Source organism: Onychostruthus taczanowskii, unplaced genomic scaffold (assembly GCF_017590055.1).
Source record: "Onychostruthus taczanowskii isolate IOZ18803 unplaced genomic scaffold, ASM1759005v1 scaffold30, whole genome shotgun sequence".
NCBI lineage: Eukaryota > Metazoa > Chordata > Aves > Passeriformes > Passeridae > Onychostruthus > Onychostruthus taczanowskii.
Window position 1 is genome coordinate 1,541,575 of NW_024500350.1, and position 14,683 is coordinate 1,556,257.

At 60.3% G+C, this 14,683-nt stretch overlaps 1 protein-coding gene across 1 annotated transcript; it reads right to left on the bottom strand.

The window, feature by feature from the left end:
- Positions 1-690: 690 nt before the first annotated feature.
- SPHK1 (sphingosine kinase 1) lies at positions 691-8,651 on the bottom strand. The gene is made up of 6 exons (XM_041408975.1): positions 7,330-8,651; positions 3,156-3,305; positions 2,803-2,887; positions 2,700-2,709; positions 2,461-2,576; positions 691-1,953 (listed from the first exon to the last, which is right to left on the bottom strand). The coding sequence occupies exons 1-6, from the start codon at positions 7,847-7,849 to the stop codon at positions 1,179-1,181; spliced, it is 1,656 nt and encodes a 551-aa protein (XP_041264909.1). The 5' UTR covers positions 7,850-8,651; the 3' UTR covers positions 691-1,178.
- Between the last annotated feature and the right edge of the window lie 6,032 nt (positions 8,652-14,683).

Genomic DNA, 14,683 nt, shown 5'->3' on the forward strand with positions numbered 1-14,683 from the left:
ATGAGCAAGTGAGGCCATGGGGGGAGGACAATCGTGCTCTTCTTTCCCGGATCTGCCATCCTAATTGCATAGTTTGCAGTTGAATAAATGCAAACAGCTACCACTGTTTACTCTTCTGCTTTGTACTTGAGCGCTGAAAATGAGGTTTAATTACTGCAATTTCATATCAAAGAGGCTGAGTAATCCCCCAGGCAAGCCCCAGGGCAGGGACCTGTAGCAGGACTCCAGCTGGCCCTGGGCAGCCGGAGAAAAGGGATGCAAGGGTCCCCCAAAAGGCCCCTGCAGCAGGCGGAAAGCCAAACGACCCCTCCTTGAACCTCTTCCATGAGTCCTTCCCTGCTGTCGCTCAGAGGCACCGAACTTTCCCCAGGATGTCCCCAAGTGTCACTGCAGGGCTGCGCTCCCTGGATACGATCAGCCCCAGCACGAGGCTGAGCAGGGAGGCATCGCTGCACCCCAAAAATGGGGGTGGCTGGTGGCAGCAATGCCCCGTGTCCTGCGTCCCCAGCACCCCCCTGGGAGCATCTCTGGGACCCCTCGCTCCGTGCTGCTCCTGTCAGGATGTCAGGGAGCAAAGGGCAGCGGTGCTGAGCTAAACCTGTCCCTCGGTCCGTGTGCCGTGGGTGAGCCCAACCCCTGAGAGCAGCCGTGAGCTCGGATTCACAACCCAGGAAGGATTTTTTTTGCAAACGCTAGATATTTATTTTGCAGTTCTCACAAGAATAAACTCCGCTTCTACAGGAAGCTTTGGGTAGAAACATTCTTTAAAAAGTCGGTTTATTGTATTAGATCTATTGGTCCTGACCCTCCCTGGGGGGGTGGCACTGGCTCCGGGGCGGGGACACAGCAATGCCACCGTGTGCGTCCGAGCCGGGGAGGGGACGGGGCTGTGCCGGCGCAGCCGCCTGGGGGCCGGGACCTCGTACCAGGATAAAACACGCTGGCATCTCGCCGGCACCGAGTACCTGATGGGGCTTGTGGCTCATTTTTGGAACAGCTCTGGCGGCTGTCCCAAAGGGGTAAAGCTAAGCGTGGGGGCAAGCGAGGGGATGAGCCCCACGCCCCCCCAAGACCTATTGCTATGGAAGGAGGGGGTTCCTGAGTGGGAGGAAGGCTCTGCCACCCTCGCGCCGGGCCGTGCCGGCAGCTCAGCGCTGCAGGGAGGGCGAACGGGGAGCTCAGGAGCCGCTGAGGACGCGGCAGAGGCGGGCATGGACCTGGCCCTGCACGGGCTCGCAGGCCAGCGCCTCCCCATCCACCGTCATGATGCCCGCGGCCACCCGCGGCTCCAGGCGGAACGCCCGGACGGGGACGTAGGACAGGTGGGGACAGTTCAAGTCCAGGTGGGTCCCCCTGGACATGGCCAGGAAGAGCTTCAGCAGCGTCACGCGGCTGATGCCGGCCTTCATGTAGAAGAGGTGGATGCAGCCGTCGTGCAGCCGGGCCGCCGGTGCCATCAGCAGGTTGGTGCCCAGGTGGGACTGGTAGATGGCGTAGACCAGGACAAACTCCTCCTCGGGGACCACGGTCCAGTGCGCCGGCACGGGCTGGCCCAGCGGCGCCAGCAGCGAGTCGGGGGGCGGGGAGCCGGGCGCCTCCGTCCCCGCCGGCTGCGGGATGTGGCCGTTGGTGACGGGCGCGGGGGGGTCCCGGGGTGCCGAGGAGCTGCTCTGCTCCGCCGCGACGGGCAGGTAGGACAGGCGGCCCTGGTACACCCTGAGCTTGGCCAGGCACTGCAGGGTGCCCAGGGTGAAGCGGGCGCTGCCCAGCCAGCGGTACTTCTCGCTGTCGATGTCCACGTCCGAGATGAAGCCCCAGCCAAAGCCCAGGAAGGAGAAGAAGCGCTTGCCCGAGGCCGTGCTCAGCGACACCAGGTCCATCTGCGTGTACAGCCCCTTGCACAGGATGAAGGTGCAGTTCGTCAGCAGCTTTTTCTTGGCAACGTGGTCGTAGCTGTGAGGATGGAGAAACTGAGTTTGGGGTTCAGGACCTCTCCTGCTACCCCAGCATCCACCTGCAGACCTCACCCTTGTGTCATGGCTGGGACAAGTCCCTGCTGGGTGACAGTGTCCCTCAGGAACAGCTGCTGGGAGTAGTTTTGCTGGGGATGGGAGGGATAAACCAGTTCCTGAAAGAGGGAACCGAGCCAGGGCGATCCTGGTCCCTCTCACCATGGGATTGGCTGTGCCTGGAGTGGGTCCTTTGGGTTAAAGCTTTACAGTCTCTGAGCCCAGAGGAAGGGAGTGGGCGAGTAGGATACACAGGGATTGATCCCTTGCTCACAGCTGGAGCTGTGCTGCACCAGCCTGTGGGGGGTGAAGACCCTGCCAGGCACCCCTGGACATCCCAGCACCCTTCCCTGGGCTGCAGCCCCACACAGCCTTTCTCTTCCCTCATCCCTGCCTGGTTCCAGTGCAGCCCCCATAGGGGCAAGTGGGTGCCGGTGGGGCTGGGACTCACCCTGCATAGTAGTTGATAGAGGCAGCCAGGGCGTTCCCAGAGCCTCCTGGCAGGATGCACAGAGGCTTCTTCATGGCCTCCTTCCAGTCTGGACGCTCCATCAGCCCGTTCACCACCTGTGGGGATGAAGGAGCCTGTGGTACCCAAGGAACCCAGCAGCCCCTGTCCAGCCAGGGGGGAGCAGAGCCCACGGTGCCCTGGCAGGGCAGGACAGAGGTGATGGCTGCTTTGCTCCAAGCTTGGTGCCATCTCTCCTTTGCCATTCCCTGCCTGACTTTGTGACTCAGAGCTTGGCTCCTGCCCCAGGCCCTCCAGCTCTCTGCCCAGCCCCGAGGTGCCCGCAGCCCGTCCCCAGACATGACCACCAACGTGTCCCACTGCGACAGGTCCTCATCTCGCACCTTCTCATGCGCATGGTGGGGTCTTTCTGTTGGGGAGAGTGGAGAGATTTGGAGCATCACCCTCCATCCCTCTGCCCTTCCTGCTGCCACCCACCCGACAGTGACCCCAGCCCCAGATGGTGACCCCAGCCAGGGATGCAGGAGGCAAGGCAGTCACTCCTCCTCTGCAGGACCCAGAGCAGTGCTGATGCAGAGTCACAGGCCCTTGGAGGAGCCTGTCCCCACGTGGCAGGGCCCAGGCAGGATCCCAGGGAAAGGAGAAGGAGGAGGAGGAGAAGCTGCTCACGGACTCACCGGTGACGAAGACAGTGGTGGCAATGTCAGCCTCAGCCAGCATGGGCTGCACCACTGCCTGGAAGTCATCAAGGGCACGGCCAGAGCCGCTCTGTGGGTTCAGCAGCACCAGCGCGTGGCAGGGCCGGGGCAGCACCCCATAGCTGTCACCTGCAGGGGACAGGGGGCTCAGGGTGCTGGGTCATGGCCCTGCCCTGGGAGGGCTTTGCCAGCCAGGGCAGCATTTGCCAAAACCAAAAGGGGAAGGAGAACTGGCCCTCCCCCATCCTCAGAAGCTCCCTGGGCTGCATCCCTACCCAGAGGACACGGGGGTGAGCAGGGATGGAGGTCCCTGCTGGGAATGCTGGGGAGGTGGCAGAGACAGGACACAGGGGCCTGCAGGGATTCACTTGAGCTCCCCCGCAATCTGCAGAGTTGTTCACACCCAGGATGGAGCCCTGCAGCACTCCAGCCATACCAGAGTGGGGAGATGAGAACTCCAGGTCCCAGTTCCCTGCATCCACCCAGATGGAGCGGGGCCAGGACAGACAGTTGTGCTGGCAGACGGACGCTCCCGCTTCCCCTGCTCCCCACGGGGCTCAGGTTTCGCCTGTGAGGGCCAGGCTGTAATTACAAGCCTGGCAGGGGTCCCATCCCTCCCCTGTTTCTTCCAGTCTCTCCTTCCCCAAGCCCAGTGGTCCCCGTGCAGGGGGACAGGGGGAGGCCACTGAGCTGCCCTGTGAGGCAGGCAGGGGGAGGAGGAGGAGGGCAGGAACCCCGGCTGCTGCTGGGCACCCCAAGCCCTGAAGTGAGGAAGGGCAGCAGCCTCAGGCTCCCCCAGCGCCTCTGGAGATCCCTGGCTCTGCAGTGAGGAGCCAGTTTTGGGATTGTTGGGGATGTCCCCACCAGCTCTGTGCCCCCTAAGCTGTGACCTGGGGGTGTGGGTGCCCACCCCAGCCCATGGGCCCAGCTGGAGGCTGCAGCTGCTGACTCAGCAGGAAGAGCTGCTGACTCAGCACACCAGAGGCCTTTCCCAGCACCATCCTGGGCCAGGAATCCCCTCTCAGCCCCTGTGGCACTGGGGGTGTCCCCACCTCATCTGCACACGTGCAGTGATTTCAGTTTGAACACACGAGCTGGGGTTCTACAGCTAAACCCTCCTAGCACCACAGTGGGGACAGTGGTGGGGAGAGCACGAGGCCATGGAGGACACCACATGTGTCACCTCCCCTGGGTGACATCCAGCATCACACCAGTCATGGCCATGAGCTCCACAAGCTGCCTGGAGGGAGGTGGGACTGGAGCATCCCATCTCTATGCCTGTCCCAGCCCTGGGAGCACACAGAGCTCTGCTGATTTCATCACCACCAGGATTATTTCCTGGCCCCACGGATCACCCAGCACCGCTATCACCCTCCAGGACACCTCATTGTCCCCTCGCCAGCTGCTTGGGACCTGCCACCATGTCCATAACAAAGATCTGCCTGTGAGTCCCAGGGCTGAGCCTGGATCTGGGCACTGGCTCCAGGCTGGCCCTGGGTGCTGGCTCCAGGCACTGGCTCCAAGCTGCTTCTCCCCACTGCTGCCCAGGGCCAGTGGCTCCCCCCTCACCCTCCCCAGCCCCTTATCAGTGGGATCCAGACACAAAGGGACCAGCTGCCCTCGGGGAAAGCAGTGAAGCACCCAGAGCAGAGGCCACTCCGGTCTGGGTCAGGGATAACAAAAAGCAGCCCAGGGCTGGGCTGACCCTGCTCTGAGCCCTTTGGAGCTTCCCCGGTCCCCACAGGCAATAAATCCCCTTCAAGCAAATGCAGACAAGCGCCCACACAGGGTCTGAACACAAGCCCAGCTGCTTTCTCTCTGGGGAGGCTTTTCTGTCTCTTTCCTCCCTAAAATCCTGGATATTGAAAAGCAAAAGCCATAACCAGGCACATTGTTTCTCACACAAACACGGAGCTGCAGCTCAGTCTTGCCTAAAAATCCTGCCCGGACCTGTGGGTGCTGCCCTGTGACCTCCTCTGGGCAGCAGGGAAAGGCTGGGACCCCAAGGATCAGCTCCTTGGCTGGAGGGGGAAAACAAACCCTGCTCAGGGCACAGAGGAATGCCACAACTCCCTCCCAAGGGACAGACTGTTGGTACCAGGCTGTGAGTGGTGACAGGAGTGATCCCAGCGTGGGACTGGTGACACAGCAGCACCAGGCTCAGCCCTGTGGTGGAACTGGAGGGTGCTGGATCAGAGCTGGAGCCCAGCAATGGTGATGCACAGGGAGACAGATTTCAGCAGCATCCTGACCCATCCAACCCTTCCTGTTGCACAACACCGGCCAGTCCCTGGCATCCCAGCAAGATTCCACTTCCCAGCACAGTGTGGTCGCTTTCAGCCTCAAATGCTGAGTAGAGCAGAATCTGAGTCAGCAGGAGGAAGGGGCTCCAGCTGCTGCCACAAACTCTGCTCCACTCCCTCTGCCCACATCCTCCCGTGTGATGTGCCCTGGCTGTGCTCAGGCCGGGACCACACTGCCACAGCTCTGCTGTCTGCAGCCCAAGCCACTCCACCGCATCCCTGCATCCTTCTAGAAACTCTCTGGGCACAAGGAGCAAGCATGCCAGGTGGAATAAGGCTGGGGCTGAGCTTCCTGGGGCTGGGACACAAGCCTGGGGCAGTTTGTTCCCTCCTGGATAGCTGCAGTTTGGGACATGCTTTAGGCAACCCCAGCTTTGGGGTCATCAGCTGCTGAGGAACTTTCTGTTTATCCCTTGGGGTGAAACGAGGAAGGGGGAATCATCCCTCCATCCCTGCTGCAGCATTCCGCAGGGCTTTTATCCCAGAGGATGCTGCAGCAGGATGGGATCACTCGTGGCTCCTCAGGTCCCCTCCCCATGGGGACAGGGTGACAGGACTCTCTGCACGGACTCACCCGCAGCTTCCCAGCACGGCCTTATCAGCCCCGCACAGGCCTCCCTGCCGCACGTGCAAGCACTGGGTGTGGACGAGGGGCATTTTTAGCTCTGTCCCAAACTGAGGGAGGAGGATTGAAAATCCTGATGGCCTTCAGCGAGGAAAGTGACTGCAAAATTCTGCACTGCCTCCTCCCATCCTCCTTCCCCCCGCTGCCCCGAGGGCCCTGCGTGCACTGAGCTGCTCCTGCCCCAGCACCCTCGCACCGCCTGCTCACAGGGCGAGGGTTGGAAAGCGCTCGGAGACTTCCAGCTGCAGAGTTCAGGCTGGAAGTAGAGCTGGGGAACTGGTTCTGCCCTCACCCCATTCCACTGGATTTTTTTTTAATTCTTTAGGAAGAGAGACAGAAAGTTGTTTTGTAGCTGCAGGTCATGTAAAAAAAAGAGCCGCATTTTAAAATCCAAGCAAGGAAGAGCTGGGCTAAATGTGATTTGACAGGATCCCTCTAACCGCATGCCTCTTAATTTCCAAGTCTGATCAGAGCGACTGGACAGCAAATAAATGAAGTAGTGCATATAATTGAATCTCTGCTCAGATGTTCAACTATCTGCCAGCACGCCCTGCCCTGCCTGCGGGAGCTGGGGGATGCGGCCCCCGAGCAGGACCCTCCCCTCCCAGACAATGACAGCTCCCGAGGGGAGCAGGATCAGAAACACAGACCCCGCCAGGCTGCCCTGAGATCCCGCTGGGCCGCGGGGGTCCTGGGGGGATCTGCCTGTCCCCAAATCCCAAGTGATGGATGGGACCTGCTGGGGACAGTGCCTGGCTCCCGTCCTGCCTGCGTCAGCAATGATTACTTTTTTTCCTTGGACCGCGCTGCCCTTTGGAGCTTTGGAGTTATCGAACGGGAGCAATGGGGATGGGGGGTGCAAAGGGCCCCCATAGCGTGGCCACGTCCCTGCTGCCCCTTCAAATTAAGGGTGAAAGAGCAGAGAAACAACCAACCCCTGCCTGGGGCTGCGAGCGCGAATGTCCCTGTCCCCCCAGACTCGGCGAAAGTGGGGGGATGTCCGAGTGCCCCCACGGTGGCGCGGGTCACCCCCGGTCTGCGACCCCCCCGTGTCCCCGGAACGCGACACGGCGCAGCTCCCGCGGCTCGGGCACGGCCGTCCCGCGTGGGGCCCGGCGGCGGAGCGACCCCGGCCGCGACCCCGACCCCGACCCCCGCACGGCCCCGGCGCAGCGAGCCCCGCGGGCAGCGGAGCCGGGCGGGCGCGGGGGGGCTCGGCACTCACCGTCCTGCGCGGGCACGGCGGGCACGGCGAGCTCGCGGATGCGGCGGCTCCAGGCCTGGGCGATGCGCAGGTTGCCCTCGGCGTCGGGACCCCGGGAGACGCGGAAGGTCCGCTCCAGGCGCTGGCGGGAGGGCGGCCCCCAGCGCGGCCCCCGCAGCGGGTAACACACCAGCGAGAAGCAGGCGGCGGCCGCGGCCGCGGGGAAAGCGGCCGAGCCCACGCAGTCGGCCAGGCGGAGCGCGGCGTCGGGACCGGCCGAGCCGCCCGGGCAGCCGCCGGCACGCCGCACCTGCAGCTCCCGGGCCGTCAGGCACAGCGAGCAGGCCGCGGCACCGGGGGCCGGCCCCGCGCCGAAGATGCCTTGAAGCAGCACCGGGCCCCCGCCGGGCTCCGGAGGAGCGCGGCGGCCGGCGGCCATCGGCGGAGCGGGCGCGGAGCGGAGCGGGAGGCACCGGGGAGCGCCGCCCGCCGCCGCTCGCTGCTGACGCCCGGCGATGGCAGGCGGGGCGGCCCCATTCATAAAAATTTAACCCACCCACCCCCCTAGCCACCTCTTCCCCCGCCGAGGGGGGCCCGTCCCGGGGCTGGTCCGGTACCCCCCACACCCCCTGCCAGATGCCTCAGTTTCCCCAAGCGCCGCCCCGCGCTCCGGGCAGTGCTCCGCGGGGGAACCGGCTCTGCAGACGGGCGGGGGCAAAGGGACGCCGTGGGTTTGCCGCGGGTGGTTCTGCGCTGCCGGGGTGGGTGTCTGGCGTGGGTGCTCCCACGGTGCTGGGGATGCAAAGAACAGACCCACGGTGACGCCGGGAGAGGGGAGGCAGAGCACCCGGCAGCCACCCCCGCCCCACTTCCTGCACATCATTCCCAGCAAGGCACGCATGGGCGCTGGCAGGTGTCCCCGGAGCCCCCACGCTGGACTGAACAGAATTTTAATACCATTTCTGCATCTCTCCAAGCACAAAGGAGTGAGGCAGGGGCCTGGCGAAATCGAGGCACGGTGAGGGGGGAGGACGGAGAAGGATGATGTCCCTGGTGGCTTGCCATCAGGTATCCGTGGGAGTTCGAGGTTGCCATGGGTGTGAAGCCCCGTGGAGGGAGGTGGGCTGTGCTGTGAACCCCACCTTGGGGCACAGAGCTCTGGGACAGAGCCCAGGGGACTTGTCTGGAGAGTGCCAGCAAGGCTGGGAGTTGCTTTGTGTTCATGGCAGCTGGCAAAGATCATTGACAGCAGTTTTTGCTGGCAACAGGACTGACCTCACCCTCCCAAGGGACTGCTGGGCTCCAAGGGGTCTGGCCCAACCCAACAAGGATTTTTTTTTTTTTTTCTTTTGCCAACCAATTCCCCATGGATGTAACTCTGTCCTAACCTTGAGCTTGCACCTCAGGGAGGCACCACTCCTCACACTTAGGGCAGTTTAATTAGCAGCGAGCCCTCTGTCCCTGTTAAAACCTTCTGGAACCGGCCAAGAAATTGCAGGGAGGGTACAGGATGACCAACTGGGCAGGTAACATGGTTGAGTCTTGTTTTCCCAGAGCAAACCTATGAGGAGAGCCGAGGTGCTATATTTGGAGCATTGTGCTTTCCAGAAAGACTTCCCTGGGCGCTGTGGGCACAAAGGGATGCTCAGAGGGGCAAAACCTGCTCCCAGCCCTGATGCTTTTGGCTTGGGAACTGCAGCACTTGCAGCTGATTCTGGGTGAGATTCGGGCTCAGCCACTTCCCCGGGCGCTGCCATGACACAGTCCAGCGTTTGTAAACAGCTCCGAGGTTCCTCAGCAAGGTGTCATGGGAGGAAATGGCTGGATGCCGCGGAGTGCAGCGTCCTGACCTGCCCCTCACCCTTCTTGGTGACTAACCCGCTCCCAATTTCCGCTCAGGAAGGCATGAGTCGTGTCGGGAGGATGTGAGAGCAGCTGTCCCATTGCTCCTGGCAGGTGCCATGGGACGATGAGGCTGCACTGGGCTCTGTCCTCACCGTGCTACATCCGTCCAAGGCGCTGTGCCCTGGGGCTGCAGGGATCCCCCTTCCTCCTGCCAGCCTGTGGTTTAAATAGGAGTGGAATGCCTGTCCAGGCTCTGCTGGCCATGCTCGTGCTGTGGAGAAAGGGGCTGGGAGTGGCTTCATCATGAGGTGTCAGGGCTGGAGGTGGGTGCAGGAAGGGCTGGGAAGGGCTGTGCACGGTGGGAATGCCAAGGGCTGGGGGCTGTGGCCAGGTTTGTCTCAGAGGGGGAATGGGACTGACAGAGGCTCAGCCTCTGTGACGGCAGGGGAGACACAGACAGGGCTTTTCCATCTCAGTTCTGATCTCTGGGGATTTCCCAGAAAACTGACCTGCTGCCGTACCACCCTTGGATGCCCACTCCATGCTGTGACCAGCGCCGTGGCCACCACCAGCCCCAGGCTGGTCCCTTTGCTCTCCACAGCCACAGGCTGATTCTACCCGAGCCCACACAGACACCACTTGTTTGCCTCCAGACGTGATGTCTAACATGGAAGTGGGATCACTTCCTTCTCCGTGCTGATAACCAGTCATTTGGGGCTCTCTTAATTATGAGAGCCTTACCGAGGCCCCTCGACCCCAAGGGCAGCCTGAAGGGTGCTCAGCAGCTCCCAGGCTGTGGGCAGGCGACTGCAGGTCGGGTTTGTCCTGATCGGCTCCATTCCCGCCCGCGTGGCGCTGCTCGGGCCGTGTGTGTGGGAGGGAAGTGCCAGGATGCAACGTGGGGATGTGGCATGGAGCTGGCGTGATGGGGGACAGCCCCTGCAGAATCCCCCCACTTCCTTCCTCACTGCAAAGGGGACTCGCCCATGGAGCAGAGTGTCCAGTCCAGCCATGACCACCAGTCTCTCTTCAAGAGCAAACATCCCTCCAGCTCCTGTCCCGGGAGGAGCCCTGGGGTATCCCAGACTCTGCAGACATCATTTGGTGGAGAAGGTTTGTACATTTGAAGCCTGGGTTCACTAAGCAAGATGATGCGTGCCCTGAGTTTGGGGACACTGAGGCAGAAACAGCAGATAAGGTTTGTCTTGAGTTGTGCAAGAAGCCAAGGGTTAAATACAGCAACAACCTCCCTCAGCTCCCTCCGGCCCCCGGGCTTCTCCTGCTCCTGCCCCCAGCTGCTGGAGGAGTTGATCTGCACTGGGAGTTACCCTGAGGGAAGAAAAGCACAGAGCCTGGGGGCTTCCCACGCCTTCCATAACCCTTCGTGCCCCAGGGGGCTGCAGCAGAGACCTGGGGCTCTCGGTGCCAGAGCAGGCCCGGATTTCGGGGTCCCACTGCCACATCACAGCCCCGAAGGAGGCGTGCAGAGGACGTGATGAGATGAACTGCAGCGTTTCCCTTGGAGGCACAGAGCTCCTCCACATCCCCGCCCGCTCTGCCGCGTCCGCCGGCAGCCACCCGGGGACGGGAACGGGAGGGGGATGCACTCCTCCCGAATCCATCTCTTTTAGCATCGTTCCCACTGCTGAAGGTACATGTCTCAAGGTGGAGCCAGAAATAGCGCGGCTGGCGCTGCATCGGGGCTGGCAGGGCTGCAGGCTTGGCAGGGGGACAGGCACCGACTGCAGCAGTGGGAACTTTCCAGGCAGCTCCTGCGGGAGCGGCCGGTGCGGAGACGGAGCCATTTCCAAGCAGACGCAGCCCCGGGATTGCGGATCAGCCCCGCTCAGCCGTGGGGTTGGGGCTGACACGGAGGACCAGCACAGAGCAGGAGGGGACAGAGCTAACAGAGATATCTCCTGGAGTAGAGTGACTGGGATCACATCCCACCTGAGCTCGGACACAGGTCTGGGCTCTGCCACTGATTTCGTGCAGAACTCAGGAAAGCGGCTGCACCTTCTACCTGCCCCCATGACCCAGGGGGGGCAGGTTTTCACCAAAATCCATCTTCTCTCAGCCTCCAAGGAGCTCAGTATTTTTGTGGCAGCTCCTAAATTACAGCGAGGTTCTGCAGCTTGCTGGGGGCTGCTCCCCTACACTGACCCTCGGCTGAGCTCCCCGCAGCAGCCGGCACAGCCCGGAACTGCAGGGCTCACCGGGAGGCCCTGAACAATGCCGACGAGCTGAGCTCATTCCTCCCAGCTGATAATTTGCTTTAAAATATTTCTGAGCTCAGGCCTCCTCAGGGAAAACACTCCCAAACGCCAGGCAAAAAGCTGCTGAGTCTGGAGGAACCACACACCCACCACTCGCTGGCCGAGACGTCCCCCCCGATGACAAGCCCTGGCGTCAGAGGGACTGAGGCCAAAGGCTGCCGTTTGATCTCCCCCTTCGCTGGGGGAAGCCGAATTTCAAGCCGTCCAGGGGTTTTACCACTTCCCGGTAGCGGTTTCCTGCGATGATGCGAGCGCAGGAATTTTTGGGAGGTGAGTCAGAGGCTGCAATGAGAACCACCTGGCTGGGGCTAGGCTGGGAGGCTCGATCCCGATCCAGGGGTGATCCCTGCTGCGATGCTGGATGCCGGCGGGCAGCATTCCCAGAGTGGAATTACTTACGGGGGACACAACCCATCACAGACCCCATTTCTGGCCTGGAAGAAGAAAGGGATTTGTTGCCTCAGTTCCCACGGCTCCTCCTTCCTTGCCGGGCTGGGATCGGTACGCTCCAGCCACCCCACCCGGGCTCCAGGGAGAAACTTGGGTAAAAAATAAAGAGCAAAACCTTGTCCAGCTCTGCAGGAAGCCGCCTGGAATGGCTGTCCCGCCCCAGCACCGGCTTGTTCCGAGAACAGAACTGCCCCAAAGCAGCACCGAGGCTTGGTTTTCCCTGGGGAGCAATGCAGGAGTTGGCGGAGCTGAGAAACTGCCCTCGCTGGTCTCTGAAATTCAACATATGAAATGAGTTCCTGCTAAAGGAACCTCCCAGGTTTTGCCTGCTGGGCTATTAAAGCTCCATGACCCTGTGCCCACCCTCTCTCCAGCATTACTCAAACCCCTCCACGTAGAGAATAAGTGAGTTGAGTCCAGAGAGTGAGACTGAGCCAGGATAAGCCTTTGGAAAGGAGCTAAACCTGCTCAAAGCCGGCACTGTTCCCTGACCCGCCCTCCTAATCCTGCCTGGCTGATAATGGAATAATAAAGGGCTGCACAGCCTCACTCTCTGCTGCTCTGTGGGGGAGGTTCCTGCTGCCTCGGTACATGCCAGCAGCTGGGATATTAATGACTCCCTAAGTAAACAGAATTGCTCCTTTCTTCTCCTTTGCGTGGCTGTAAAACCGAGTGTGACCTTCAGCACGCAGAGAAATCAGAGATCCTTTCCAGGAGAAAGGCTGGTTGTGGCAGCGATAACACCGTGATCTCTGCCCACCACCCTTGCCAGGACTGATCCCAACCCTGCAGCTTCAACAACGATCCCGGTGGGACTCGCAGGGCCACTCCCACGAGGCTTTGGCCTCTCCCCACGGGGATGAAGGAGGTGATTCACTGAGGGGGAATCCCAGGAGCACAGAACAGGGGGGTTTGGGACACCCAGACCCTCCAAGGTGTGCACACCTTGTCCACTGTGCCAGGGGCTGCCCTGTAACAGAACCTACAAACTTGTCGCATCTCAGCCTCAGCAGGTGGGAACAGGGCAGGGAAGTGACAAGGCTGAGATCCATTCCTTATGTGTGGGATGGCTCTGAGCACCTCAGGGGACAGCAGGAATGGTGACAGGAGGAGGGTGCTGGGGGACCCAGAGGGCAAAGCAGAGGCTGAGGGCACTCAGATGCCACAGCATCATCCCTGGGCTGCTGAGTGAGGAGCCAGCTGGGAAGGGGATACACAGTCCTTCCTTGTCCACACGCCTGATTCCAGGCAGGGAAGGGCTTTATAGAGGAGGGCTGAGTGCTCTGCAGAGGGATGTGCCATGGCTCCTGCAGTGGCACAATTCCCTTCCCAGCCTTTGGGCATGTGCCCCCTGCTTGGGTGTCCCTGCAGCAAGATTTCCCTGGCTCTCCTGGGAACTGCCATTTCTCTGGTGGGTGCAGCAGGGACCTTGGGAAGCAGCCAGCTTCCTACATCACAAAAAGTCTGGCTCCCATCGAATTTTTTGAAGGACAAAGGCAGCAACCTGTGAGTAGTGACTGCCTGTGCCATGGGTGCTGTGAGTGCTCTCAGCCTGGGGTTGGGGTGCCCAGGAGGGGTGTCTGGGCTCTCTGGCTGATGGATGTTGTGGATTCATCCCAAGATGATGCCAGCCTGGAGGGCTGATCAGAATCCCACACCTGGCTGTGCTGCCTCCTCAGAGTGAACTCAGGCAGCTGATGCTGTCAGCTCTCACCTCGCCTTGGGGGAATGAGCCGGAATAGCCTCTACAGCTGAGCTGGAAAAGTCCCTGCTCTGACAAGGCACCAATTTAGGACCTGCAGGAGGCACAGCAGGAGGGAGATGTGGGGCTGGAACTGCAGGGACAGGTAAGGTGTCACCAGGTGTGGCCGAACTCTCCATCCCAGTCCTTGGGCAGTGCTGGCATACAGAGGGGACACGGACAATTCTGTCTCGTCTGCATTGAGGATGTCTGAGAGAGACAACCTTTAATGAAGTGTGAGTGTAAGGGGGCTGATGGCAGCAGCTGAGGCTGTGACAGGGACTCGCTGCTGGAGGCACTGTGGCTGTCACGAACTGGAGCAGCTGCAAAGCCACTGGGTCATGGAGGGGAACCTCATCCACGTCCTGAACGAAGCCCACCAGGCCTCCTCCTCCTCCTCCCTCACTCCCAGCTGCGAGGACACAGGGATGATGGCATGGCACAGCAACTCAGAGAACTGCCAGGAGAAACCTCTCCTTCCAGGGTGAACCAAGTGATGTGGGGTGATGCTGGTGATTAAATTAATGCAGTTTGCCTTCCCTGCAATACATAATTTCTGTCATGTACCCTCATTTTTGCTGCGCTGTGGGGTGCTCTGATCCATCCTGACCACAGGGGATGGATCCTGACAGTGTTGTCACCTCCTGTCATTTTCCCAACTGCCAAGGCTGAGATGTATATTGTGCATATATTATAAAATTTTTAAACAAAGTGTAAATATCTATACATCTATTTTTAGCCAAGTTTCACCTTGTCCTATATGAGATACATATATCCCATGCATATAACATATATAACATATATATTTTAGATATAATTACTATACACATTTATATAATACGCATAATATATGTGATAAGTACACCATATATTATGTCATATATTTAATATTTTAAATACTCTATGTATTTTACCTATAAGTGTAGATTATTTATAATATATGCGTTAATAAATTTAATTTATAGGTGTTATAGATGTTATATATATATAAACACACTCTTAGTGCATGGAAAGGTCAGCCCAGCGCTGTGCCAGGATGGGCTGGAGCTGACCTTTCCTGTTT